This window comes from Pecten maximus, chromosome 5 (assembly GCF_902652985.1).
Source record: "Pecten maximus chromosome 5, xPecMax1.1, whole genome shotgun sequence".
In the NCBI taxonomy this organism is placed as follows: domain Eukaryota; kingdom Metazoa; phylum Mollusca; class Bivalvia; order Pectinida; family Pectinidae; genus Pecten; species Pecten maximus.
Window position 1 is genome coordinate 41,600,160 of NC_047019.1, and position 27,236 is coordinate 41,627,395.

The window sequence follows — 27,236 nt, forward strand, 5'->3', positions numbered from 1 at the left end:
TACCTACACCCAGTATAGTTAACGGGTTGTTATATTTCCCCACGTTTTAGGGAACAATTAGATGAAGGTGTTGATATAGTATTGTAATACTGTTGTAATACTTTTCAAATAATTAACTAACCGAACAAGTCTGTAATCAAAGATTTCCGCTAACAGTTAACCTTAGTAGATGCTCGATTCTTTACGAGTCTCAAAAAATAACATTACGATAGACCGCTTCAGTAGATCTATACGTATACGCATGTTTTTTTTTTTTTTTTTTTTATGAATGGATAAAGAATAGGATGCATCGTGTGTTTAAGCGATTGTTAATTTTCTATTTAACCGTCTTTCCCCATGTGACAGCTTTCCTAATGGTATGTAAAGAAAATGTTTACATGTACATTGTATAGAAGATATCACTTTTGTGGGGTTTTTTTTTCCATTCTACCTGACAACTTGTATTTTTCAGTGTTCTAAGATAACGACATCTATTCTATAGTACGTTGTTCATAATGATTACAAAAAATTCTTAACAGATTTTTTTTCGAAAAATACTATTTTCAGATTTTTTTTTCTAGTTCCACACGCTAAAGAGTTAACAGAATACGTAATCGTAGATCAGCCTTTAATGTCGGTGTTTATTTTGCACTGTACCTTAGTCTGGCATCCTATTTTCTGGTATGCTGTTATCAGGCGGTTGGTATGGTACAACATTAATCCATAATCGTCAAGACGTTTAGCAGCAAACCCAAATGTTATCTTAATGGCACGTGGCTTTGTGGAACTAAGGAAATCTGTCAGTAAAAATGTATTACTCTTTAGGGAAATTATTTTCATTTTATAGGCAAGTCAATTTGTCCCACTACGTTGTACATATGATTAACTATTTTTGTCTGGCGTAGGTAAGCCAATTTCTGAATAGCAAAAAAGAATATCAACTCTTTATTGGCTTCATCATTGGAAGGATTTAACACTGACAACAACAGTGCTAACATTGTCGGGAGTAGTATTATGATTATCGGGAGTAGTATCATGGTTATCGGGAGTAATATCATGATTATCGGGAGTAGTATCATGGCCAGCTTTATTATTGCCGGGACTAGCTTTATTATTGCCGGGGCCAGCTTTATTATTGCCGGGACTAGCTTTATTATTGCCAGGACCAGCTTTATTATTTTGCATGGCCAGCTTTATTATTGCCGGGACTAGCTTTATTATTGCCAGGACCAGCTTTATTATTTTGCATGGCCAGCTTTATTATTGCCGGGACTAGCTTTATTATTGCCGAGGCCAGCTTTATTATTGCCAGGACCAGCTTTATTATTGCCGGGACCAGCTTTATTATTGCCGGGGCCAGCTTTATTATTGCCGGGGCCAGCTTTATTATTGCCGGGACCAGCTTTATTATTGCCGGGGCCAGCTTTATTATTGCCGGGGCCAGCTTTATTATTGCCGGGACCAGCTTTATTATTGCCGGGGCCAGCTTTATTATTGCTGGGACCAGCTTTATTATTGCCGGGGCCAGCTTTATTATTGCCGAGGCCAGCTTTATTATTGACGGGACCAGCTTTATTATTGCCGGGACCAGCTTTATTATTGCCGGGGCCAGCTTTATTATTGCCGGGGCAAGCTTTATTATTGCCGGCACTAGCTTTATGATTTGTGGGGCCAGCTTTATTATTGCCGGGACCAGCTTTATTATTGCCAGGACCAGCTTTATTATTGCCGGGACCAGCTTTATTATTGCCGGGACTAGCTTTATTATTGCCGGGTCAGCTTTATGACTGTCAAGAGTATTATCAATGGCGGGACCAGCTTTATATTATTGTCGGGAGTAGTATTATTGTCGGGAGTAGTATTTTTATTTTCGTGAGTAGTAATACTATTGTCGGAAGTAGTATTTTTATTGTCGGGAGTAGTAATTTTATTGTCGGGAGTAGTAATACTATTGTCGGGAGCAGTATAACCACTGGCGGTTACAATGCTATCACTTGCGGCAACAGTGTTATCATTGCCGGAACCAGCTTTATATTATTGTCGGGAGCAGTGTTATGATTGGCGGGAACAACCTTATCATTGCCGGGAACAGCTTTATGATTGGCGGGAACAACCTTATCATTGCCGGGAACAGCTTTATGATTGGCGGGAAAAACCTTATCATTGCCGGGAACAGCTTTATGATTGGCGGGAACAACCTTATCATTGCCGGGAACAGCTTTATGATTGGCGGGAAAAACCTTATCATTGCCGGGAACAGCTTTATGATTGGCGGGAAAAACCTTATCATTGCCGGGAACAGCTTTATGATTGGCGGGAAAAACCTTATCATTACCGGGAACAGCTTTATGATTGGCGGGAAAAACCTTATCATTGCCGGGAACAGCTTTATGGTTGTCGGGAGCAGTGTTATGATCTGCAGGAACAGCTTTATGATTGTCGGGAGCAGTGTTATGATCTGCAGGAACAGCTTTATCACTGTCAGTATAAACTTTCTAAACGCTTTGAGTTATTAGCGTTACCAGAAATTATATGAATGCATTCGAAAGGATACGATTGTCGTCGGCTTGTATTTCTCTTCATGCGATCTCGTAAGGTATTTTCGGATAAGCAGTGTCTTCACATTCTTGCCACGTATCCATATCCTCAGCTTTGGCTTCAGGTATAATATTTTGCAATATTCCTGAAAAAGGTAAAAATATCCCTTCATTGGAACTTTTTAAGGAACACTTAATCACCGTAGCAATAAATGGACAGGCAGACAACTTGCTTGCTTATGTCTTTTGGCCGATGATTGACCACGATAATTCAACGCTGAACATTGTAGAACACATCTTCTATAGTTTATTATGTTTTCATTTCAGCAATTCTACATGGAACGTGTCGTACTACTACTACAGAAATTACCTAACCGCGTCCAGAAAACTCATGGACAGAATAATGGACAAACCTTGAGTGACACCATATGCCGAGATTTCTGGTGTAAAGCAACAGTCGCGGCTTCTTCTTTCAAATGTGTCTCTGGATCTCGAATATCGAACGGGTCGCTTTCAAAATCCAACTCCAACAAACCATCAGACCTTGAAACGAAATGTTACATAAAGCATAAATGACGGAATCACGTTCGGGAATTTAGCTGACGAGCTCAGGACCCAAATTGTCAAACCTAGAAGTATCCATAGCTAAAGCCCTTGGCCTCAAAAATAATGCATACAAAAAAGACAGTGCGAACGAAGAAACCATGCCCTTTCTCAAGAATCAAGAGTACCACTGGGAGGAACAATATACGCCCGTCGATCGAATGTCATATAGTGTTATATACAATCATATTAAGATGACAATTGAATCACCTTAACTTTTCACTACAAAGCCAATGTTGGATTTTCTGTTTAAGGAAAAAACAGTGATCAAAAGTCTTCAAATCATTCAACACAGCTTGATGTCATATTCATACAGACTACCAAGTTTCAGGAAATAGAAAAATAAAGATATCCGTACAATACCGTACAAAATACATCTTTTGAGATTGATCGAAAAATATACAAGGAGATTGCCGGACCAGGACTGTTGATGCCATACTGTGCTTTGTCGTCTTCATTGACTGGCAATACGATGCCTCCCTTATAAATTACAGCAAAATTTCAGCAAAGTTCCCCTTTTGGTACCCTGTCCTCTGTCCCGAGGGGCCAAACCTGCCTCAATTATATGAAATACGATTACCCTCTCCCAATGTCTCAATGACGTCTCGCACCAAATTTGGTAGAAACACACTCGAAGGTCTAGGAGGAGTAGGGTTTTAAAGCAAAATTACTGCAAAGTTCCCCATTTGGTGTCCCGCCACTTGGGTCCCATGGGTCACAATAGCTACAGTCCCCCATTTATGTTTAACATTAAACTTTTGAAATTTTAGCAAAGGTCCCCTTTTGGAGCCCAACCCCACTGGCTCCAGGGGTCAAACCAGCCTAATTTGTATAAGATGTGATTGGATGATTAGGCTACTCTATACAGTTTTATCTTCGGACCGAACGAATACTTTATGATCGGATCCAAGGGTTTCTCTGAGTATTTCGGTCTCCTCTCGTATCAATTTAGCTGAATGGATTAATCTTTTAAAAAAGACTTACTGTTCCGAACAGTCCACTACTCTCATGTTTCGTGTATTAATGTCTAGAAGTAATTCGCGTCTAACAAAAATCGCTTTGTTGGGATGTAAACTTTATTTATTAGCCCTATACAGCTATGATATCATAACGTGATTTATATTTACCTTGATTTCAAGTTGTATATCATAATTGTTGTCCCCGTCTTTTCGATAGCAGCCAATTCTTTCAATAAATCGTCTTCATTTTTGAATATTGAATGTTGTAGGATGGCTGCTAGGCTTGCGGCCATACTTGGATCAGGATGTTTGGTCTCTGCAGTATGTAAAGGATTTGTACCAGCTTCAACGGACACACTTTGTAACAATGGTAGCCTGACTTGGACAATAAAATCAGAGTCAGTAATGTCTGATGGCCCATTGTGAACTTCATCAGGTCGATGTCCTCATGTAGAGATCGACATAACCTGTTGATCACAACTCTATGGAGTCTGATGTTTTAATACAATGTTGCAGGTCATGTTTATAAGAAACGTGCAGTACTGTTAACCTTATAATAAAACGCCACATTTCGCTGGTTATTTACCATGCTTTAACAGAAAATAAACAATGCACGTACACATTTTCCAATAATCTCCTTTAATATACGCAAATAATTTCTATACTTGATTAATCGTACGAAGCTCTAAAAAGGATACTCTCCGGTAGGTTCCATGTAATGATGGGCACAAGAATAACCTCTGCATTGGTGTTTTTGAGAAAGGTCTGTGACAGTAGGCCAACACTCATAGTATCCAAACGACGGGTAAACACTATGGCGTCTTTACCAAGTCGCATTGAACCAGACTTGAAACCATTACCATATCGTCCAACAGCCTTGTGACGCGGGGTTTCAAACTTATCTTTGTCAGAAAATCCAAAGCTACGCAAAACAAAAATAAGAAATGAATTTTATTTTTTTTTCTTAATTATTACTTCATTACAGTATTACACGGGAAACAAAAAAAATGAAAAAAATGAAGAACATCATTTAGTATAAAGACAAACAGAAAATCAAAAGTTTGGTACTATAAAGTAATTCTACATGATATTACACGAGTTTTAGATTAGATTTAATACATGTTATTACCTTGACCGATGATATAATAGCATTAGAGAACGGCAAGACGATGACGGCATTGTTTAATATTTTTGACATTATAAATCAAACAAGCTCAACTTAAACAATCGCATGTTCGTTAGTTGTTTCCCATTTACCCATACATTATTGTTATTATCTTGGAAACACTATGCGAGCAAAATGTTAATCCATCATAGGCATGGATACAACTCTAATTTCTCTTTCAACAAATACCCTTCAGTTCATAAATGTTAACCAATTGATATTCTTTTGTAGTTTCTCTCTCCCTCACACTACTAAACATATTCTTTATATCGGAAGCATGCCCTTAAAGATAAAAATGATCAACTCATGATATTCCTGTATAACCTTGGTAACATGTCTCCCTTACGCTGAATATTCATATCATTTTATTTTTGTTTTAAGGGGCATCTAAACAGAAAATCAAGTTAAAACACTGTTATTTTACATGCATATAAATTCCTACTATGTTATATTTTCACAGAAGTAACATGCTGCACTTTTAGTATTTATCATTGTAAACCGTGGGACTTGCTGTTGACATGTAATTTGTTAAGCTGTTTGTAGATTTCAAGAAAATATGCGGAAAATGCAGGTTTCAGGGGGTATAACAGCAAACTACCTCATCATATTGTGTAAAGTCTCTGGGTCCATGCCATTCCCGTCATCTACGAAGGTGAGACACGTTACGCCATCAATCTGGCGTTTGTCAATATGCAGTTTTTTGGCATTCACGTCGGGGTCATATGCATTGTCTGAAAATGATACGCCTTTTATCAAAGTTTCTATACCGAATGAGTATGTATGCAAGTCACATTGATCAAATATTTGACATATTTGTTCCAAAGACATAGTTTTTGAACCTGCAATGTAACTTCCTTTTTTTGTAGTAGCATGACACACTAATTAAGTCACCATGAATAGCTTTAAATAACACTAAGTAATCTTTTATCAATACAATGGTAGGTTACACTTATCAACAATACATTCATCAAATGTGGAACTAAAAACAGAGCATGAATGCAAACTATATGGAACCCTGAAGTGCGTATGGCTGAAGGGAAATGTAAATGGGTATGGAACCATTGTTAAACTATGAACCGATTAAACTGTACCCTGAGTATGGAAATATAAACTGTATATGGCTGTAAACTAAGTATTGAGATATAAACTTCATATGGAGATAGATACTAGGTATGGAGTTGTAAACTTGGTATGGAGCTGCAGACTTGGTTTGGAGAAAACAAACTTGGTAAGGAGATTAAAAAAAAGGTTATTTGAATTAAACAGGGCATAGAAACATTACCTAACAGTAAAGAAATAATTCGGCTCGAGCTGTGAACTTGGTATGTACTATAAACTGGCTATGGAGAAAGAAAACTGGATGTGGAGCTTTAAACTAGCTATGGAGAATTGATATTAAAAGTTTGGAGCGGTAAACTGTCTATGGACATGGAAACTGGGTATAACGCTAAAATGTAGATATGGATTTGTCAGCTGGCTATTGAGATACAATCTGATTATGGTGATGTGAACTGGGTATGGAAATAAAACATGATTATGGTGATGTGAACTGGGTATGGAGATATAACGTGATTATGGAGATGTGAACTAGGTATGGAGATATAACGTGATTATGGTGATGTGAACTAGGTATGGAGATATAACGTGATTATGGTGATGTGAACTGGGTATGGAGATATAACGTGATTATGGATATGTGAACTGGGTATGGAGATATAACGTGATTATGGTGATGTGAACTGGGTATGGAGATATAACGTGATTATGGAGATGTGAACTGGGTATGGAGATATAACATGATTATGGTGATGTGAACTGGGTATGGAGATATAACGTGATTATGGAGATGTGAACTGGGTATGGAGATATAACATGATTATGGTGATGTGAACTGGGTATGGAGATATAACGTGATTATGGAGATGTGAACTGGGTATGGAGATATAACATGATTATGGTGATGTGAACTGGGTATGGAGATATAACATGATTATGGTGATGTGAACTGGGTATGGAGATATAACGTGATTATGGTGATGTGAACTGGGTATGGAGATATAACGTGATTATGGAGATGTGAACTGGGTATGGAGATATAACGTGATTATGGTGATGTGAACTGGGTATGGAGATATAACGTGATTATGGTGATGTGAACTGGGTATGGAGATATAACGTGATTATGGTGATGTGAACTGGGTATGGAGATATAACGTGATTATGGAGATGTGAACTGGGTATGGAGATATAACATGATTATGGTGATGTGAACTGGGTATGGAGATATAACGTGATTATGGAGATGTGAACTGGGTATGGAGATATAACATGATTATGGATATGTGAACTGGTATGGAGATATAACATGATTATGGTGATGTGAACTGGGTATGGAGATATAACGTGATTATGGAGATGTGAACTGGGTATGGAGATATAACATGATTATGGTGATGTGAACTGGGTATGGAGATATAACGTGATTATGGTGATGTGAACTGGGTATGGAGATATAACGTGATTATGGTGATGTGAACTGGGTATGGAGATATAACGTGATTATGGAGATGTGAACTGGGTATGGAGATATAACGTGATTATGGTGATGTGAACTGGGTATGGAGATATAACGTGATTATGGATATGTGAACTGGGTATGGAGATATAACGTGATTATGGTGATGTGAACTGGGTATGGAGATATAACGTGATTATGGATATGTGAACTGGGTATGGAGATATAACGTGATTATGGTGATGTGAACTGGGTATGGAGATATAACGTGATTATGGAGATGTGAACTGGGTATGGAGATATAACGGGATTATGGATATGTGAACTGGGTATGGAGATATAACGTGATTATGGAGATGTGAACTGGGTATGGAGATATAACGTGATTATGGAGATGTGAACTGGGTATGGAGATATAACGTGATTATGGAGATGTGAACTGGGTATGGAGATATAACGTGATTATGGAGATGTGAACTGGGTATGGAGATATAACGTGATTATGGAGATGTGAACTGGATATCGAGATTTAACGTGATTATGGTGATTATGGAGATATAATCTGGGTATTGAGATATAGTCAAGGTCTAGAGACATAATCTGGGTATTGAGATAGAGTCAAGGTCTAGAGACATAATCTGGGTATGGAGATATAGCCAAGGTCTAGAGATATAATCTGGGTATTGAGATAGAGTCAAGGTCTAGAGATATAATCTGGGTATTGAGATATAGCCAAGGTCTAGAGATATAATCTGGGTATTGAGATATAGTCAAGGTCTAGAGATATAATCTGGGTATGGAGATTTACCCAAGGTCTAGAGATATAATCTGGGTATGGAGATTTACCCAAGGTCTAGAGATATAATCTGGGTATTGAGATATAGTCAAGGTCTAGAGATATAATCTGGGTATTGAGATATAGTCAAGGTCTAGAGATATAATCTGGGTATGGAGATTTACCCAAGGTCTAGAGATATAATCTGGGTATTGAGATATAGTCAAGGTCTAGAGATATAATCTGGGTATGGAGATATAGTCAAGGTCTAGAGATATAATCTGGGTATTGAGATATAGTCAAGGTCTAGAGACATAATCTGGGTATGGAGATTTACCCAAGGTCTAGAGATATAATCTGGGTATGCAGATATAACTTGAATATTGAAACACGTGTATAAACGGGATGTAAACAGGGTATGTAGACATAAATTTGGCATGGATATATATATACTTTTTTTGTAATTGTTTTCCAAGTATTTTTTACAAGAATAAGAAAATTGAAACATTTTCTTTCATCTTTATCAATCATACAAACTCAACATTCTTCATTATATCAATATTATCTATCATTATCTTTCTTCATTATCATTGTATATATATAGTATATCATATTCATTTGATTGTCATAACATGATATTTTCACTTCACTCGAACAAATGGTACCTAATATATATTCACACAAATATTTTACATGCATACTATGTACATGTTCATACACACAACATATGGATATATAAACTTGGTATGGACCTGTAAACAGGGTATGGAGATATAAACCAAGTATGATGATATAAATCATTAACATTGTTGAAGCAGTTATTTGTTGGGATTTTAATACCTACCAATTAGTTCAGCAAAAGCGCTCAAAGCTAACGTATGACTTGTTGAGTTTGAGTTGAGATAGGCAGGGCTGAGCTGAAAAAGTGATGTACATATAATTACAAAACAAACATCTACCACAACAACTACAACATTTTGATACGCAAAATCTCTACAACTATGACAACAGACCAAGTATTAAGACTAATAGCATCAACCTTGGGTGTGGGACAGGGAGATATCAACCCGAGAGGAATCTAATAGGTCAAGGTCATGTATTTGAATAAACTCAAGCATGCTACATGTCTAATGTCAAGTATCTTGGCCTCACGGTTATACCGAAGTTGTTTCAACATTTCATCCTATTTGACTCCTGTGACCTTGAATGTAGATCAATGTCATTTAATTAAGCAAATTAGCCCTTTACCCAAACATGCCAGACCTAATTTCGATTCCCTGGACATCTTGTTTATTGAGAAGTTATTTAAACAGTTTAGCCCGTTTGACCCCTGTGACCTCAAATTCTGTCAATTTCATTAATTTGAACAAAAGTAGGGTCAACATTTGGCCCCCATTTCAAGTTTTTTCACAACTTGTTGAGGCATGAAAATGAACTATAACCAGAATGATTAGTCATTATTACTGTTAGTAATCGTAGTCATTACTCCCTCACTTTTAAACTTTTAAGTTTAACAGGGAAAATTGTGCTCATTGGACATGTTTGACATGCTAAAAAGGTAATTTAATAGTTTTAAAGTTTCCTTCGATTGATTCTATAGTATTTATATATGCATAAGAAGTTATTCTAACAGTGTGGACATAAAAAATGTCAAATTTTCGAGGCAATTCACCCCTTTGTCAAGACACAGAGAATACAAATACAATCACATATCATATTAACAGTACTAGAAAATACAATAAGATACAATAAGACTAGTATTTTTGGTAGTGGTTGAACTATACATGGAAATCTTTTGAAGAAGTATAAAAAAGACTGTGGTTACAACTATACTAATAAGTTGACATTGTTGGACACATATTTTAAATTTTGTGAAAATTTTGCACGTTTTTTTATAAATAAATGCATCATCTATTTAAATCTACGTAAGCCTGTGAAAATTATTAACCATTTTGCTAGGGTACCCCTCCACTCTACTTGGTGTTATGCAAGGAATATCATGAATCTACCTATGGTGAAAAAGAAATTGGAGTGGGGGTAGGCGCTAATAGATCTCTATAGGCGTTGACCCCTGCATGCTACAAACCCAGTATTACGTCTCTTGGGGCCTCTTGGGTATTGGGAAGAAGTCAATGCAAGATTTTAGTCAATATGACCCCTTTGACCTTTAATGTAGGTCAAGTACATTATTTGTACAACTTATTTGGCTCTGGGTCTCTTTTTTATTGTTTAAATGAAAAGGTTGATACCGGACGATGGACGCCGTGCCCTTCGTGCATGTGAGCTAAAAACGGAAGAAGCAACGCCCAGTTGGAGAGCTACCGGCATTATCACAGCGGAACTGTCAAGTGTCTAACAGTAATAATTCTATTGCTTATCACTTACCTTGCCCATCGGAATCCCTGCGGTGTTGATGGACATGATTCCAGAGAGAGCACTGTCACTAAAAACATAGATTGTGTTTCCGTGTTAGTTCTTAACGTCGTCACTACAGCAATAATCATAAAATATCAATATTTCTAGTAAGAAGGCGGGCTCGAATTTTACGGTAAACGTAAAACGGAGATAACATTTAACCCCAACAGTCTGCTATTTACGATCGATAGCCCATATACCCCATTATACACTAATAGGCAACTCATTTTTAAGCAATTTTTTTAAAAGTTTGATTTTAGTAAGTATATGATAATTTTTGTTGTTTTTTTTAGTCGAAATCTGCTTTCTCTTGGGTTTTTTTACGGTAAAAAATACCGTTCATAGCTGTGCGAGCAGTTTTCTTCCCCCAATCGGGCCTAATCCCCTATGATATATATAAAATCAAAGTACTGGAAGTACTGTAAACGAACATTATTGTTTAATGCAAAATCAGTAATCTTCTTAGTTTTAAGTTGATAGATTTACTGATATCGGTTTAGGAATTAGGAAATGTTTGCAGCTGTTCTGATTTGATTGTACACATGCATGTTTCTGTAAGGTCCTAATTGAAATTGGAAGTTTGTTGATCTATCTTGGATCGATGAAAATAAAATATGTCTTCTTTCTTTCGGGAAGGCATCATCAGTTATAATACAGACAGGACTCTGTGACCTTCATGATGCCAACTTCTAATATGCACTAAATTTAGGCTAGTTCCATCGTTAGTTTGGCATACATAGTTGTATTTCAACTAAATATGATGAAACACACATAAAGAATTACTGAAAACCAAAACCAGAGCTGCTAATCAAGGCCCGAATTAGGAATGTATCTTATTGAAACTGTACTCAAGCATTTATGGTACTTCAAAAAAAAAAAAAAACTGACTCCTTTTGTTCAGGAATCATTTGATGTTAATAAATCTGTATATGAGAAGATAAACTTCTGTTATAATTACAGTATTGTAAACAATGTGATAAAGAATAACAACCAGATAAAGACTATCTTCATCGAATAATTCAGCAAACAGGAAAAGAAAACTTCAAGATTCATTTTCAACTTCAAACTTGATCACAAAGATTACAGTCCATTCGATTGGACGACACATTCCCTATTTATTGTCCTTTTCCAATGTTGATCATCCAATCATACTGAACCACACAATTCAGCAATGTAATTGCACAAATCACACCTTTATGTGGTGAGAACATTTTTGGGGGTGTTAAAAGATTCCATAACTGTATGCAAATTGTGAAGCATTCCATATCTATAACTATATATATAACAGTACGTGTATATATTTACACATATCAAAATTGGAATGACACAGGAGATTTGCAAGTTTAAGTTCACCATCAGTCATGGGAGGTTTATGTAAAATGTTATATTTACCGGGGTAATTAGTAATTTTGAGAATATATCTATGAAGCTCTATTCTGTACATTCTACCAGTGCTTAGAGAATGGACACAATTTTATGTTCTCCAATGTCAAAATTAATCATATGTAAAATATTAGGGGTTTATTCGCCATTCTAGGCCTGATTGCCGTCATAGTAAAATTACCAAAATGGACTTGAAATCAATATTTTTAAGAGAATGATATATGACTTGAATATTTCATAAAAATAATGTAATACATCGTTTATTGACTTCATTCAGATCTTCAGACACCACATAATTTGTGAAGTCATATATAGAAATATATTAACCATTTTGTTACTATTTATAGTTCACACAAGTAAGCACTAGATGTAAGCAGTAAGTATATGTACCGCTATCTACTGGCAAGACTTTGAGTACAGTAAACTACACTCGCTTTGTGGATATTGACAGGATAACATATATTTACATACTAATTCAATTTTAGAATTGTAACTGAAATCTTGTAACAGCATGGCACAAATAGTCATCTGAACACGTGTTGTATATTGAAAAATTATTTAAGGTAAATTTTCAGTTTATCAATTCATTGATTACTCCGTGTTTGAAGTATGGTGTAGTGAGAATTTCAAGTCTTGATCATGACTTGATGAAAATTTTAAATCAACAAATTATTAAAATGAATTTGTTTGAAAAATAACACAAGTTCCACAGCAATATTATATAGAGAATCAATCACAATATATCAAAAGTTATAAAACTACAAATAACAATTAACGGCTGAATATCAAATAAAGTGAATATCACAAGTTTTTTTGCATTTGTTTTTAGATAATCCGGATTTCGGTTTTCCGGCTTTAAAAAAAAACGAGAAGTATTTTAATTGCCGTTATAGTTGAATTACCAAAATGTACCTAAAATCAGTATTTCTAAAAAAAAAAATCTATGACTTGAATATTTCATAAAAATAATTTAATACATCGTTTATTCACTTCATTCAGATCTTCAGACACCGCATAATTTGTGAAGTCATATATAGAAATATATGAACCATTTTTGTTATTGATTTATAGTTCACACAAGTAGGCACGAGATGTAAGCAGTACGTATATGTACCGCTATCTACCGGCATGACTGAGTACAGTAGACAACACTCGCTTTGTGGATATTGACAGTATAACATATATTTACATACTAATTCAATTTTAGAATTATAACTGAAATCTTGTAACAGCATGACACAAATAGTCATCTGAACATGTGTTGTATATTGAAAAATTATTTAGGTAAATATTAACTCATTTGCTTGACTTTTAGAATTGTAACTGAAATCTTGTAACAGCATGGCACAAATAGTCATCTGAACATGTTATGTATATATATAATTGAAAAATTATTTAGGTAAATATTAACTCATTTGCTTGACTTCAATTTTCAATTATCAATTCATTGATTACTGTGTTTGAAGTATTGTGTAGCGAGAATTTCAAGTCTTGATCATGACTTGATGAACGTTCTAAATTAACAAATTTTCAAAATGAATTTGTTTGAAAAATAACACAAGTTCCACAGCAATATTATATAGAGAATCGATCACACTATTTCAGAAGTTATAAAACTAGATCTACAAATAATAATTAATGGCTGAATGTCAAATTAAGTGAATATCACAAGTCTTTTTGCACTTGTTTTTAGATAATCCGGATTTCCGTTTTCCGTCTTTGAAAAAAAATTACATAGGCGTATTGCATTGTAAACGTAGCCATGTGTACATATGTAACAGCTGATTTCAATCAGATTGACTTAACATGAACTTAACACCGTCTCAGTAGTTCGTCCCAATCGAAAATTTGATCGTGAATTCGGTATTTTGCAAATTCTTTCAAAATACTTTCAGGTAAAGAAAAAAAAAGCATATTGTCTCTATACACACACCAAAGATTAATAGATCCTATATTGGGTCCATTCTCTCGTAAAAATATCGATTTGGGTCCACTATCGGCCATTTCGGTAATTCAACTCTAACGACAATCGGGCCGCGATTCGCAAATGAAAAATTAATTTAAAATTCGTAAACCTCTAATATTTTATATATGATACAATTAGGCATTGAAAAACATATATGTGGGTCAATTCTCTGAAAATAATGCCAATTTATATTATAATTAAGCCCAATTTTTCTTCGTTTCGGTATTTCCAAGTCTGCTTCACCTGTGGTCCGTTTCAGTAAATATTCTCGACTTTGCCGAAATAAAAACAAGCTATATAATTGTTCATTTTAAACATGACAACTGCCAACCACACGTATCTAAAAGTGTTATTGTTGATATCATCTGAATATTGCCGTAGTTATCTGTCACTTCGATTGTAAACCCATTGCAAAAGTCATGGAAGAATCGACCAATCAAATTGGTTTAACGTTTGATTTCCGTAATCTTGCAGTTACCTCCCTTACAACAGTAAATACGTTCTTAGTATCGCCTACAACAACCAATCCCGTGCACATGGCAACAAGATATTATCATTTGCATTTGATTTATTGGTCGTTTCGTCAAAGGAAAATGGAATATGGAAATCGATGACAATGTTAACGCTATGACCAGTCACCCTGACCACAAATGCCACCTAGTATCTACCCTTTCTCGCAAACATGTACTGTACAGTAACCTATACTGGTATGATACAATGTATCGTCTCGTATGCCGTTATTGATATATTTCTTTCTCTAAATTATATAAATACTCATCTAGTTGATAATGATGTAACATTCTAGAATGTATATAATACACATTTAAGTAAATCGCGGACATATTTGCAGACCGATGCTATAATGTCAGCCGTTTTGGAATGAACACGGAAGAGCAAAACTTTCTAAACATCCGGAGACGAATGCGCCTGCGCAATATTTGTTTACATAAATATATTGACCTGGAGTTATTCGCAAAGTTCAGGTTCATTTAGTCTTCACATTTCGCTAGCGTTATGCATTTCTCAAATCGTATGCATCTTGAAAACATCTACTGAATACATTTCAACATTTTCGGTAAAACTACTACATAAAACGAAGATAATTTTGCAAGTAAATTATTTGAAGCGTAAGGCAATGGGGGCAGCCATATTTCATTGAAACAGACAGTAGATGGCGTATTGGTGAATGTGGCTACCAAATATGGTCATATTTCTCAGTCCAGTTCTTGATGGCAATAACCGAACATTAATGTTCGTTTAAAAAAAGGCACAGTCGGAACACCTCGACTCCTTCTGCCAACGTAGCTTTTGTAGAAAATGACGAGGGGTTCCGATTTCGACAAGGTAGTGGTGAATTGCTTCTGCATGACACAATTTTATTGCACCTTCTATCTCACTGCATGTGTTTATCATAACAATTTGTTGACATGAACTTATCCCTATATTGTAGAGTAAATGTATTTGTTTAAAGGGAAGCAACTCTTATTATTAAGACATATCTGTATGTATATCTCTGATTACGGGCAAGATATAAACATATTAATATACAATGTAGGTCTCTGGCTGACCGAATTAAATAGTTTTTTTTATGTGGTTTAGTATCTTACCTAGGTCATAAAGGTAACAGCGAGGACGTGTACTCCAAGCGTATTAGGTCAAATCCGTCAACCACAGTTGTAAGTGTTGTGATACAATGTCTCGTACGGTACGCATATAACGTACTACTTCAAACATGTAAAATTCCAAGGGCCGTGTTTACACCAGAGGGAAAAATGAAGATAAAAAAACGAGAAAAAACTGTTTATAATCTACATTCAGAAGGACTCTCATATTCAGCCATCAGTGATAAGACCGGTTTGTCTAATCAGGATGTCGCAAAATTATGAAGATTTTTTATGCGACTAAGTCTTTAGCGCCCATCGTCAAACGGAAACCACTGAAAAGTAAAAAGGTGACTCAAGATGTTATGGAATTCATCGAATTCAAAAAGAAATGTAAGCCAAGTATTTAAGATGCTCTGGATTTCCCTGCTTCGTTCATGTCTGGATTTTTCCGACAGTGTGGATATGTATAATCACGGAAGGTATCATATAAGTTGTTCATAACAACATGGCATATATATGTGTGTAACAACCCATGTGTTCAACGAGTACCAGATCTTTATTAAATGCTTAAAACTTAACGTAAAAGTTGTCGTTGTTTTGCATAGTCATGTAATTATATATAATCGCACACGTGTGTATACACAGCCACGGTCCTGGTACAGTACATACTCCGTGTTCGCCCCGCCCCTTTCGGCACAGAACCAATCAGGAAGGTCGATACATTGTTTCAAGCTTATCGGTTGGCGATTCAATACAATCAACAGTTGCTGTACTACTATTGAAAAAGTACCGTACTCACTTCAGCGCGCAGCGCTGTAAGTGTTGTGATACAATGTCTCTAATTACCTGGGCCCCGGTACCGGAAAGGATTTCACGGTTATGTAGTCGTGCTGCTCTCGACCAGAGACGTATATACCAGATATAAAGTCTCTGTCTCGACCAATACTAAGTATAATCTCTCATACCATCAACAACTAATACCAGATAAAACGACATTGACTGATACATACAGTAGGCTTGTACAATTATTACACAGCGCAGATATCAACACAAATTAAGGTACATGTCCACACTTCTGACATAAAATCTCCGTTCAGATTTATTTTACCTGCAAACCCCAGGCTTCCTGGTCGTATTGCCCATGGCTATTTAAACAACACTCTCAGTGACACCGTCATGCTTGACCGCAGACACCACACTGGCTTCCAAAAAAAGGGGGTTCAACCTAAAGTGTAGGACACCGTCTTACAGCGCTGCGCGCTGAAGTGTGTACGGTCAAAGTGTAACACAAGTACCGACAGGTATTGGTACTACATTACTGTGTATCGACAGTACTCTAACAAAGTCGATCGCGCTGAGTAAGCGTTGATTTGATTGGTCGAACTGAATGCACACACCTTTCTCAGCACTCGTGTGCACATGAGTAAACTTGCGAGAATGGCGGGTTATGAAAATGTTCTTCGAGTGAAATATTCAGTGACAAGTTTATAAATGAAGGTCCATATATGAATTTATCCTGCAACTGCCACCGCATTGTCGGAATACACCCATCGTATATATATTTTTGCTGTATATACGCAGAGACCTATATAGCCTACTAGGGATTCGCAACAAGCTCTTTGGCTTACCAAACGTCACCGCCGAGCGGAAGTTCGGGTAATTTATCCCATAGTGCATTGCTGCTCCTACTGTTTAGACGCCATATTGAAGGTACGCCTGAAACACGGTCAGCTTTATGACAGCTCATAGAAGACTATTGTCCGATAACAAATCACGGGAATCAAACGTAAGTGCAATTATTTTTATGTAAACTGGCGTTTCAAACGTATTCAGTCGTACTTTATGTTCGGAAGACTGCACATGTGACCGTTCTTTTCACGGCGATTACCACGCTGGTTAGCTTATGTCTGGTGTTTAAGACGATGCTACATGGTTTCAGGTTATATAATTTACTCCTTTTTTATTTATTGACCAATTTCAAAATGGTCTTCAAATAATTGTTGCTCGGTAGTTACTCTATCGCGTTTAGTCAAATTTGTTGTGTAATTCATTGTGAATATTTAGTTATTGCCAAGTGAAAATAAGTAAACAAAACAAATTATGGTTATACTGTGAATGGCTGGTGTTAAGGACAGTGCTACATGGTTTCAGTTTATATAATTAACTCCTTTTTTATTTATTGACCAATTTCAAAATGGTTTTCAAATAATTGTTGCTCGGTAGTTACTCTATCGCGTTTAGTCAAATTTGTTGTGTAATTCATTGTGAATATTTAGTTATTGCCCAGTGAAAATAAGTAAACAAAACAAATTATGGTTATACTATGAATGGCTGGTGTTAGGGACAGTGCTACATGGTTTCAGTTTAACTCCTTTTTTTATTTATTGACCAATTTCAAAATGGTTTTCAAATAATTGTTGCTCGATAGTTACCGTATCGCGTTTAGTCAAATTTGTTGTGTAATTCATTGTCTTTAATATCATATTTATAATTAGATTAGTGATTTGATAGCTATGATCTGTAGAATTTTATATAGTATAAGCATGACTTCTGTTAACATTGATCTCATGAATAATAAAGCCATTATTGAAAGAAATGCATTAATTGAAACTAATTGAAAAAAACATTAATCAGTCTAATGTAAATTAAATTAAATATTATACTTTTTGTAAATTATTTAGTGTTTCAAAACAGATATTTGATACAGAATTGCAGGGATTGATCGAGGAATGAGTGTGTTGGAATATAATAGCTATGATATCTTTTGCACATAGCAAAACATTAAATACTGCGGTATATATTTTATTGTATTGTGTGGGAAATTAATAAAATCAAAAGGTTGTATATATATTTTTTCCCCATTATGACCGATATATATACACACCCTCCCCCCACCCACCCTTTGGGGCATTGATCACACCTCACCTTTGATAAAAACATTAACACCTGGTCATGGGGCATCTCCTAATAAACTCAAAGGGGGGTCCATTCAGAATATATGTAGAGTATATACCTGTATGTACCTGTACTTCTGGGTCTACAGAAAAAAAATATTGTCATGGTGATCACCTGGGCTCCCCCACTCCATCCAAACCATAGGGACATTGACCACACCTTTATTACCTTTGAGATATACATGAATCAACAGGTGTGTCTCATTGTCAACACCTGTCCTGAGGCTGGCCATGTCCATCTCCCCAAAATACTAGAGTTCACTAAAGGCATGCTGTACATGTGCAGTATACAATCTAAATATTTACCTGTACTCTGGAAGACAAAAATAGGTGTGTCCTCATTCCCTAATTAAACTTAAATGGGTCCATTCATATTTAGATATATATGTTTTTAGGTTAATTTTGAATTTACGAATCTGTTTAATCAACATTTGGGGTATATGAATTTACTGCAGGGTATTTGAAATTTGAATGTTTCAAATTTAAATCTTATAGAAGCTTCTCTGCCTATTCTATACCATAATGTATCAATACTTATCAAACTTGATTTTTTTTTCAGAAAGCCAAAGAAGAAAAGATCTACCATTGGTACATGACCTAAGCACTATCAAAGTTTTCAATACTAAATAATATTATCAATCATCAAACATGACAGTGTTTTTTTTTTTTTTTTTCATTTTACTTAAGACTTTTGCTATAGCATTTGTCTAATAAACAAGAAATATCTCCAAAAAAACATAAAGGCATAGTTTTAATGCTGGTTTTTATACTGTAAAACTGCTGGTGAAATAAATCAACGAATCACTGGTCTAGTGGTGGGTGCAGATGAGCTCTAAGGCCTATAGGTATATAAGATATATAACATTAAACAACTACAGATGTGTACAGGAGAGTGTTACATACATGTACATGAAAACTGTTCAATATAAAATTATCTACACTAATAAATTTTGTCTTTTGCAAGCCAAGTATAGATATTAACCTAAATTTGACAACTCTCTAATATTATTAACAGATAATAGTTGGATTAATTTAAAAACAGAATGTCTTTTGTAGTAATATTGTTTTATACATTTTACCCTCAGACCTGTATATAATGGACATATCAAAATAAAATGAAACTCATCCTCGATGTCACACAAATCACAATTGTTACAGGTTATATTTCTTTGGGTAATATTATTATGTCTACCTATTTCTATATTTAATTTGTGTGAGGATGCTCCACATACATTTATATTTAGTTTCTATAGGTTTAAAACTACACAGTGGCTATCTATCAGATATCGATATATAATCTACCTTTCGACGAACTAGATATCTGTTAACATGTTTTGTTTTGTAACATCGGTCAATCTCTGCTCAATGCTTTTAAAAGCATAGTCTACTGGTGAATAAGAATAAAACATGTACTCAATACCTAAAGTGGCTAATTCATTCTTAATGTCACATATCCACACGTCATTCTCATTTACCATTTCATCAAGACATGTTTTCAATACCAGATTATCCGACTGTTTCACCAATATTTGAACACTCTTAATTTTCTCATAATAGTTAATGGTAATCTACCCAATTCACAGTAAACGAAGTCAATTGCAAGTTGATTTAGGCACCTTATTAAGTTAAGTACTTTTTTTTACAGAATTTCTAATGTACGCTTTCGACATCCGGTGCTTTATGAAATCCCCATATTTCCGATGCATAACGTAAAATACTATTTACATACGAATCAAAAATAGAACAATAAGTTTCTACATTCAAGCAATGATTTCTAAGAGAGTTTTTGTGTTTTGTAAAACTTCCCATTGTAGTTGAACAGCATAACCAAGTATTTAAAACTGTCAACAATTTCTATATTGTCATTATTATTCATTATTATATTTCCATGGCTCATTATTTCTTATTTGTCCACAATTTCTAAACACCATGATTTTAGTTATATCAACATTGACCTCCAGATTCCATTTTATGGTATATGCATATAAAGAATCCAACATAACTTGTAAATCTTCTGGGCAGTTAACAAATAAAGCCATGTCGTCGGTATACATTAGCAAGAAAAGATCAAGCATCTGTAATTCAATACTTGGACAGTTGTCATTAATAAAGTGTATTTAGATACAAAGAAAATAACACAGGTGATTATATTTCCCCTTGTAAGAGTCCGGTATAATTAGGGAAGCACTGACTGAAGTCAGTATCACTATCGAAAATATAAGAATCGTCGTCAGTAAATTTCTCTATACATCTAAATTTAGATCATCGTCTAATGGCAGAAAATCGGACGACATTTTCCATATGTTTCTATATGAATCTTTAACGGAAAAATGGTGCTTTTTTCGGTTAGACACTACTTAAATATCGTTGTTCCCATCTGCCGATATACATTACAGTGCATAGGTATAACTATCGCCAGTGTGAAGTTATCTCGGCCAAACGCGGTGACACATGTGCACAGACAGTCGTCGCCATCTCTTGGCACGGCACATGTCACTAATATAAACAACTCCGATATCCACCTATTGCGCAGCCGCAGCGCTTGGTCTCGCTAGATCTCGTGCTAAATATACCTCCGGTTATGAGAACAATAGGTGAGGTCGTGACTCTGCGAGAAAAGCGGTTGTTGCGAATCCCTAGTATATAGGTCTCTGATATACGGCAGTGACGAAAAACAGCTGTATTTTGAAATCTTAGCACGTGCGTCAGTTCGACTGACCTACTTCAAAGTGAAACTACGTTTAAAAGACGAACATATTTCTGTGATATTTGACACCGTTTCACATAAAAATGATTATTTTTGATGATTATTTTCATGACTGTTGGAGGATAAATAGAATACATAGTCAGTGTTTTAAAATATAAGCTGTATTTCTGGCTCGGGACAGAAAGACAAAAGTGGCGATTTCTTTACCCTCGCCAAAATACAGCTTATATTTTAAGACACTGACCATGTATTCTTTATGTATATACTATACATACATATATGGAACGTCATCACCATCGTGCCAAGCCCCTGTGCTCCGGAACCCAGTTTTGTCTGATGTTTGACCCTTCCAAATTACATGTAAACTGAATCGCTATCGTGACCCAGATAGTTTAGCTTGTACACGAGGTGTGAAAGGAAGTGCAAATGCTATCTACCCTATACAATGGACTTTCCCACTCTCAAATCAGTGTATTGGGAAAATATATCCCCGAACTGAAGGGTCGACCTGGTCAGCTGGTGACAAAGTTCGAAGGGCTGGTTAGCTTGACGATCATCAATCAATACGTGCGTAATTTTCAAAATACACTGACTGTGTTGTCCATATTGAAAGAACATCTGCATAATAAACATTTAAATGTATAAAAATTAGATATATTGTAAATTAAGCTGGTTAAACATTGCAAGTTGCAGTTATACACATGTAGTTGTGAGCTTATACATGTAATGCAAATCACCTTGGTTACTTACATGTCTGACAAAAAAACAGGGAAACTATAGGTCTAGACGGTGTACACGACGGTACGCATATAACGTACTACTTCAAACATGTAAAATTCCAAGGGCCGTGTTTACACCAGAGGGAAAAATGAAGATAAAAAAACGAGAAAAAACTGTTTATAATCTACATTCAGAAGGACTCTCATATTCAGCCATCAGTGATAAGACCGGTTTGTCTAATCAGGATGTCGCAAAATTATGAAGATTTTTTATGCGACTAAGTCTTTAGCGCCCATCGTCAAACGGAAACCACTGAAAAGTAAAAAGGTGACTCAAGATGTTATGGAATTCATCGAATTCAAAAAGAAATGTAAGCCAAGTATTTAAGATGCTCTGGATTTCCCTGCTTCGTTCATGTCTGGATTTTTCCGACAGTGTGGATATGTATAATCACGGAAGGTATCATATAAGTTGTTCATAACAACATGGCATATATATGTGTGTAACAACCCATGTGTTCAACGAGTACCAGATCTTTATTAAATGCTTAAAACTTAACGTAAAAGTTGTCGTTGTTTTGCATAGTCATGTAATTATATATAATCGCACACGTGTATACACAGCCACGGTCCTGGTACAGTACATACTCCGTGTTCGCCCCGCCCCTTTCGGCACAGAACCAATCAGGAAGGTCGATACATTGTTTCAAGCTTATCGGTTGGCGATTCAATACAATCAACAGTTGCTGTACTACTATTGAAAAAGTACCGTACTCACTTCAGCGCGCAGCGCTGTAAGTGTTGTGATACAATGTCTCTAATTACCTGGGCCCCGGTACCGGAAAGGATTTCACGGTTATGTAGTCGTGCTGCTCTCGACCAGAGACGTATATACCAGATATAAAGTCTCTGTCTCGACCAATACTAAGTATAATCTCTCATACCATCAACAACTAATACCAGATAAAACGACATTGACTGATACATACAGTAGGCTTGTACAATTATTACACAGCGCAGATATCAACACAAATTAAGGTACATGTCCACACTTCTGACATAAAATCTCCGTTCAGATTTATTTTACCTGCAAACCCCAGGCTTCCTGGTCGTATTGCCCATGGCTATTTAAACAACACTCTCAGTGACACCGTCATGCTTGACCGCAGACACCACACTGGCTTCCAAAAAAAGGGGGTTCAACCTAAAGTGTAGGACACCGTCTTAAACTGGGTATAACACACCCAAGATGGCGGATACGACACGCTTCGGTGTTTGACGGTGAGTAAACATTAGTTGGTATTTGGTATTTCATGAAGTTTTATGACTTAAATATCACGGCCATTCGGATCTAGAATAGATACACTATACGTCTGCACATTTCATGTCAATTCATGTACAACAGGATATTGAAGAAAAACCTGCCGATTCAGGTGGTCAAAACTAGTCGTGTCAGAGATTCTCAGTTTGTTTTGGTGTACAATGGCTATATTACGATACTTTCACACATGCAGAATCAAAACTAAGTTCCATTAAGGCAAAATGTACAAACAAAATATATGACGGCCTCGTAATAATTACGCACGCGGAATTTCTATGCAGGTTTAGGCACAGTGGTGTATAACATAGTAAGTTTAAGACAAATTTGGGTTTACCCCAACATTTCAACGAAAGTTTTTGTTTTCAGAAATCATGGGGCGTTATAAAAAGAGACCAGTTAGACTAAGCTTGTATCAGACGCGTAAAAGAAAAGATCTTCATTTGACACTGAGATCGACAACAAAACGTTCCTGTCATCGACCGACGCCAATCGTTGTCCTATCTGACAATAAAACCCAGCGTTCACCCACAAATACTTCTAAAAATTGCGAAATACGCTACATGTATACGTACATTATTAAATATCCATTATTTTTTAAATTGGCAAAAAGTTTTTTAAAAGTATTAATATTGCTCCGATAACTCCCGTGTCGTGTTTTGAAAATGATAAATCAACTCTCGTCGAACGGCGAAGTTCCTATAAGGCCTCTATGTTGATAAATGAACATTTGTGAGGATCGAACAACATTTGATGACGTCAATGTCTTGTGTTTCGCCTACAGGTTCGCATCCTACCGCAGTGAATTCAAAATCCTCCTCCTCATTACACTCAGAAAACGGAAGTCGTTTCTTGAAGCGTATTTCGCAATTTTTAGAAGTATTTGTGGGTGAACGCTGGGTTTTATTGTCAGATAGGACAACGATTGGCGTCGATCGATGACAAGAACGTTTTGTTGTCGATCTCGGTGTCAAATGAAGATCTTTTCTTTAACGCGTCTGATACAAGCTTAGTCTAACTGGTCTCTTTTTATAACGCCCCATGATTTCTGAAAACAAAAACTTTCGTTGAAATGTTGGGGTAAACCCAAATTTGTCTTAAACTTACTATGTTATACACCACTGTGCCTAAACCTGCATAAAAATTCCGCGTGCGTAATTATTACGAGGTCGTCATATATTTTGTTTGTACATTTTGCCTTAATGGAACTTAGTTTTGATTCTGCATGTGTGAAAGTATCTTAATATAGCCATTGTACACCAAAACAAACTGAGAATCTCTGACACGACTAGTTTTGACCAACTGAATCGGCAGGTTTTTCTTCAATAGCTTTTTTCCTGTTGTACATGAATTGACATGAAATGTGCAGACGTATAGTGTATCTATTCTAGATCCGAATGGCCGTGATATTTAAGTCATAAAACTTCATGAAATACCAAATACCAACTAATGTTTACTCACCGTCAAACACCAAAGCGTGTCGTATCCGCCATCTTGGGTGTGTTATACCCAGTTTAAGACGGTGTCCTACACTTTAGGTTGAACCCCCTGCAAACAGGTTAAATACTTAATTTCAATTCATTTATTACTTTTGGCTTGACAGCAAATCAGTGGTGTACAAAACATATTACATAATATTACATGTTGTATAGAATACAAAGGATAACATATGAAGATGAACATTAACATTATGATATACATGTACATATTACATAAGGTACATTATAATATTCACGATTAATCTATATATCTATTTATCAATACATTTGCAACATAATTAAACACATATTACATCATCCTCTGTTTGTTTGCGTGTGTAATGAATTTACCTAATCTGTGTAGTTCCTTTATTCTATTTGAATTCAGTAAATTTAAAACTTTAAAGACAGATGGTTTATACCAGTAATATTTTTTGATAAATTTCTTCCTTATCTCTGAATATTTAGGACATATAAGTAAAATGTGAAATTCATCCTCAACCTCGTTTTGAGTACAGTTTATACAAAGTCTATTTTTCCTATCAATATTTCTACTTCTACCAACTTCTATAGCAAGATTGTGTGTAGACAAGCGTAACTTAGTTATTGCAATTCTATGTTGTTTATGTAATGACTTGAAGTGACATTGTCTACTAGATACTTATATAAGTCACACTTACTAGAAATACTTAAAGAATTAAATATGGTCTGCTTAGCCTGATCCTCTAGACGCTGTTTAATTAAAGGTAATAATCTGAAGTCGGAAGGAGTATGCCTCACCCATATAAAACCCAATCCAAGTTCAAAAAGTTTCTGTTTTTTACAAATACTAACCAATTAGATTTCGGATAAACTTTTTCAGTTTCTAGTAACAAAAAACTGTAAACTTCATTCAAGATACAATTATCATGACTTAATAACTTAAACCAATATTTTATCATCCTAAATATGTGCTCGTTTGCCAGTGGCAATCGACCTAATTCAACATAAACCATAGCATTACAGATAGATTTCTTAACACCAAGTATATTTTTACAAAATTCCAAATGAATCTTTTCTATTACTGTACAATTATACCTCCCCCATATTTCACAAGAGTAATTTAAAACACTTCCAACAAATGTATCAAAAAGATTTAACAATGTCTTAATATATAATTGAAAGCGGTTGCATTTGGACCGTGAAGCAAAAAGTGCTTTACGACCCTGATCAGCCACATGCTTAACCATATGGGTAAAGTTATTATTAAATCTGAACAGGGCACCGAGATCACAAAAATTGTCTACTATATCAATGTTAAAGCCATTATATTTCCAGAATTCATTGTCTTTTATACAGCCACCATTTCTGAAAACAACTATCTTGGTTTTATCCGTATTCAATTCTAGTTTCCATTTATCGGAGTATTCATAAAAGTTATCTAAAAGATTTTGAAGACCATCTATTGTTTCAGAGATTAATACTAAATCATCTGCATACAGTAGTAGGAATAAACTCAGTTCTCCAAAGTCGTAATTGGTGCCACCGTTTTCAATAAAACTATTTTCAAAATCATTAACAAATAAAGAAAAAAGTAATGGGGACAATATTTCGCCTTGCATCAATACTTAATGCAGTACCTCACCAGCAAGGTTTGTTCCCCTTTCACCCACTTTTTGGAGTTCAAAAGAATTATATAAACACTTGCGAACAATGGCCCACCAATTATAGGGTGTGTTCTCCTTTCGCCCACTTTTTAAAAATAACCTTGGGGTAGGTATGTTGTGACAGTCATTATAGTCTGATCCATATATACCTTACCTGGATCTTACCTGTGTTCTTCCACATTACCTGTATTTTACCTGTATTCTCCCACTTTACATGGTTTTACCTGTATTTTACACAAACTTTAAATTCATCTCATTTCATCATTATTTAACTAATTTTTACATACCTTTACCATTTTCATCAGCTAAATTGGCAAAAGACAGCCATAGTACGAATATGTATATATATTTAAGATACTGTACAGTTTTAAGTGATTAAATACTGTAAAACAAAATCATATTAGGTCATTCTTTTGGAAGAACTAAGGACATAAGATTTAACTAATTCAATAATAACTACTTAATTATCATTAATATTTTTATATGTTTATCTTTAATATGATTTGTCTCGTG

At 35.5% G+C, this 27,236-nt stretch overlaps 1 protein-coding gene and 1 long non-coding RNA gene across 5 annotated transcripts in view; one reads left to right on the forward strand and one right to left on the reverse strand.

Annotated features, from left to right (window-relative positions):
• Positions 1-21,930, reverse strand: part of LOC117328061 (MORC family CW-type zinc finger protein 3-like) — a 37,450-nt gene extending 15,520 nt beyond the window's left edge. For 2 of the 4 annotated variants that reach the window (XM_033885399.1, XM_033885396.1), the window contains exons 1-9: positions 17,010-17,445; positions 10,919-10,976; positions 9,378-9,450; positions 5,842-5,974; positions 4,777-5,000; positions 4,247-4,394; positions 2,930-3,059; positions 2,534-2,662; positions 637-756 (exon numbers count right to left, since the gene is read on the reverse strand). In XM_033885399.1, coding sequence (XP_033741290.1) covers positions 637-756; positions 2,534-2,662; positions 2,930-3,059; positions 4,247-4,394; positions 4,777-5,000; positions 5,842-5,974; positions 9,378-9,450; positions 10,919-10,976; positions 17,010-17,044 — 1,050 coding nt within the window. In that variant the 5' untranslated portion in view covers positions 17,045-17,445. Of the gene's footprint in view, positions 1-636; positions 757-2,533; positions 2,663-2,929; positions 3,060-4,246; positions 4,395-4,776; positions 5,001-5,841; positions 5,975-9,377; positions 9,451-10,918; positions 10,977-15,904; positions 16,712-17,009; positions 17,446-21,837 lie in introns of those variants that run through there. The other 2 variants (XM_033885397.1, XM_033885398.1) reach the window with 2 other exon arrangements.
• Positions 21,862-22,847, forward strand: LOC117328063. The gene is made up of 2 exons (XR_004532790.1): positions 21,862-21,970; positions 22,527-22,847. It is a non-coding gene; the product is annotated as an uncharacterized LOC117328063 (long non-coding RNA).
• The last annotated feature ends 4,389 nt before the right edge of the window (positions 22,848-27,236 follow it).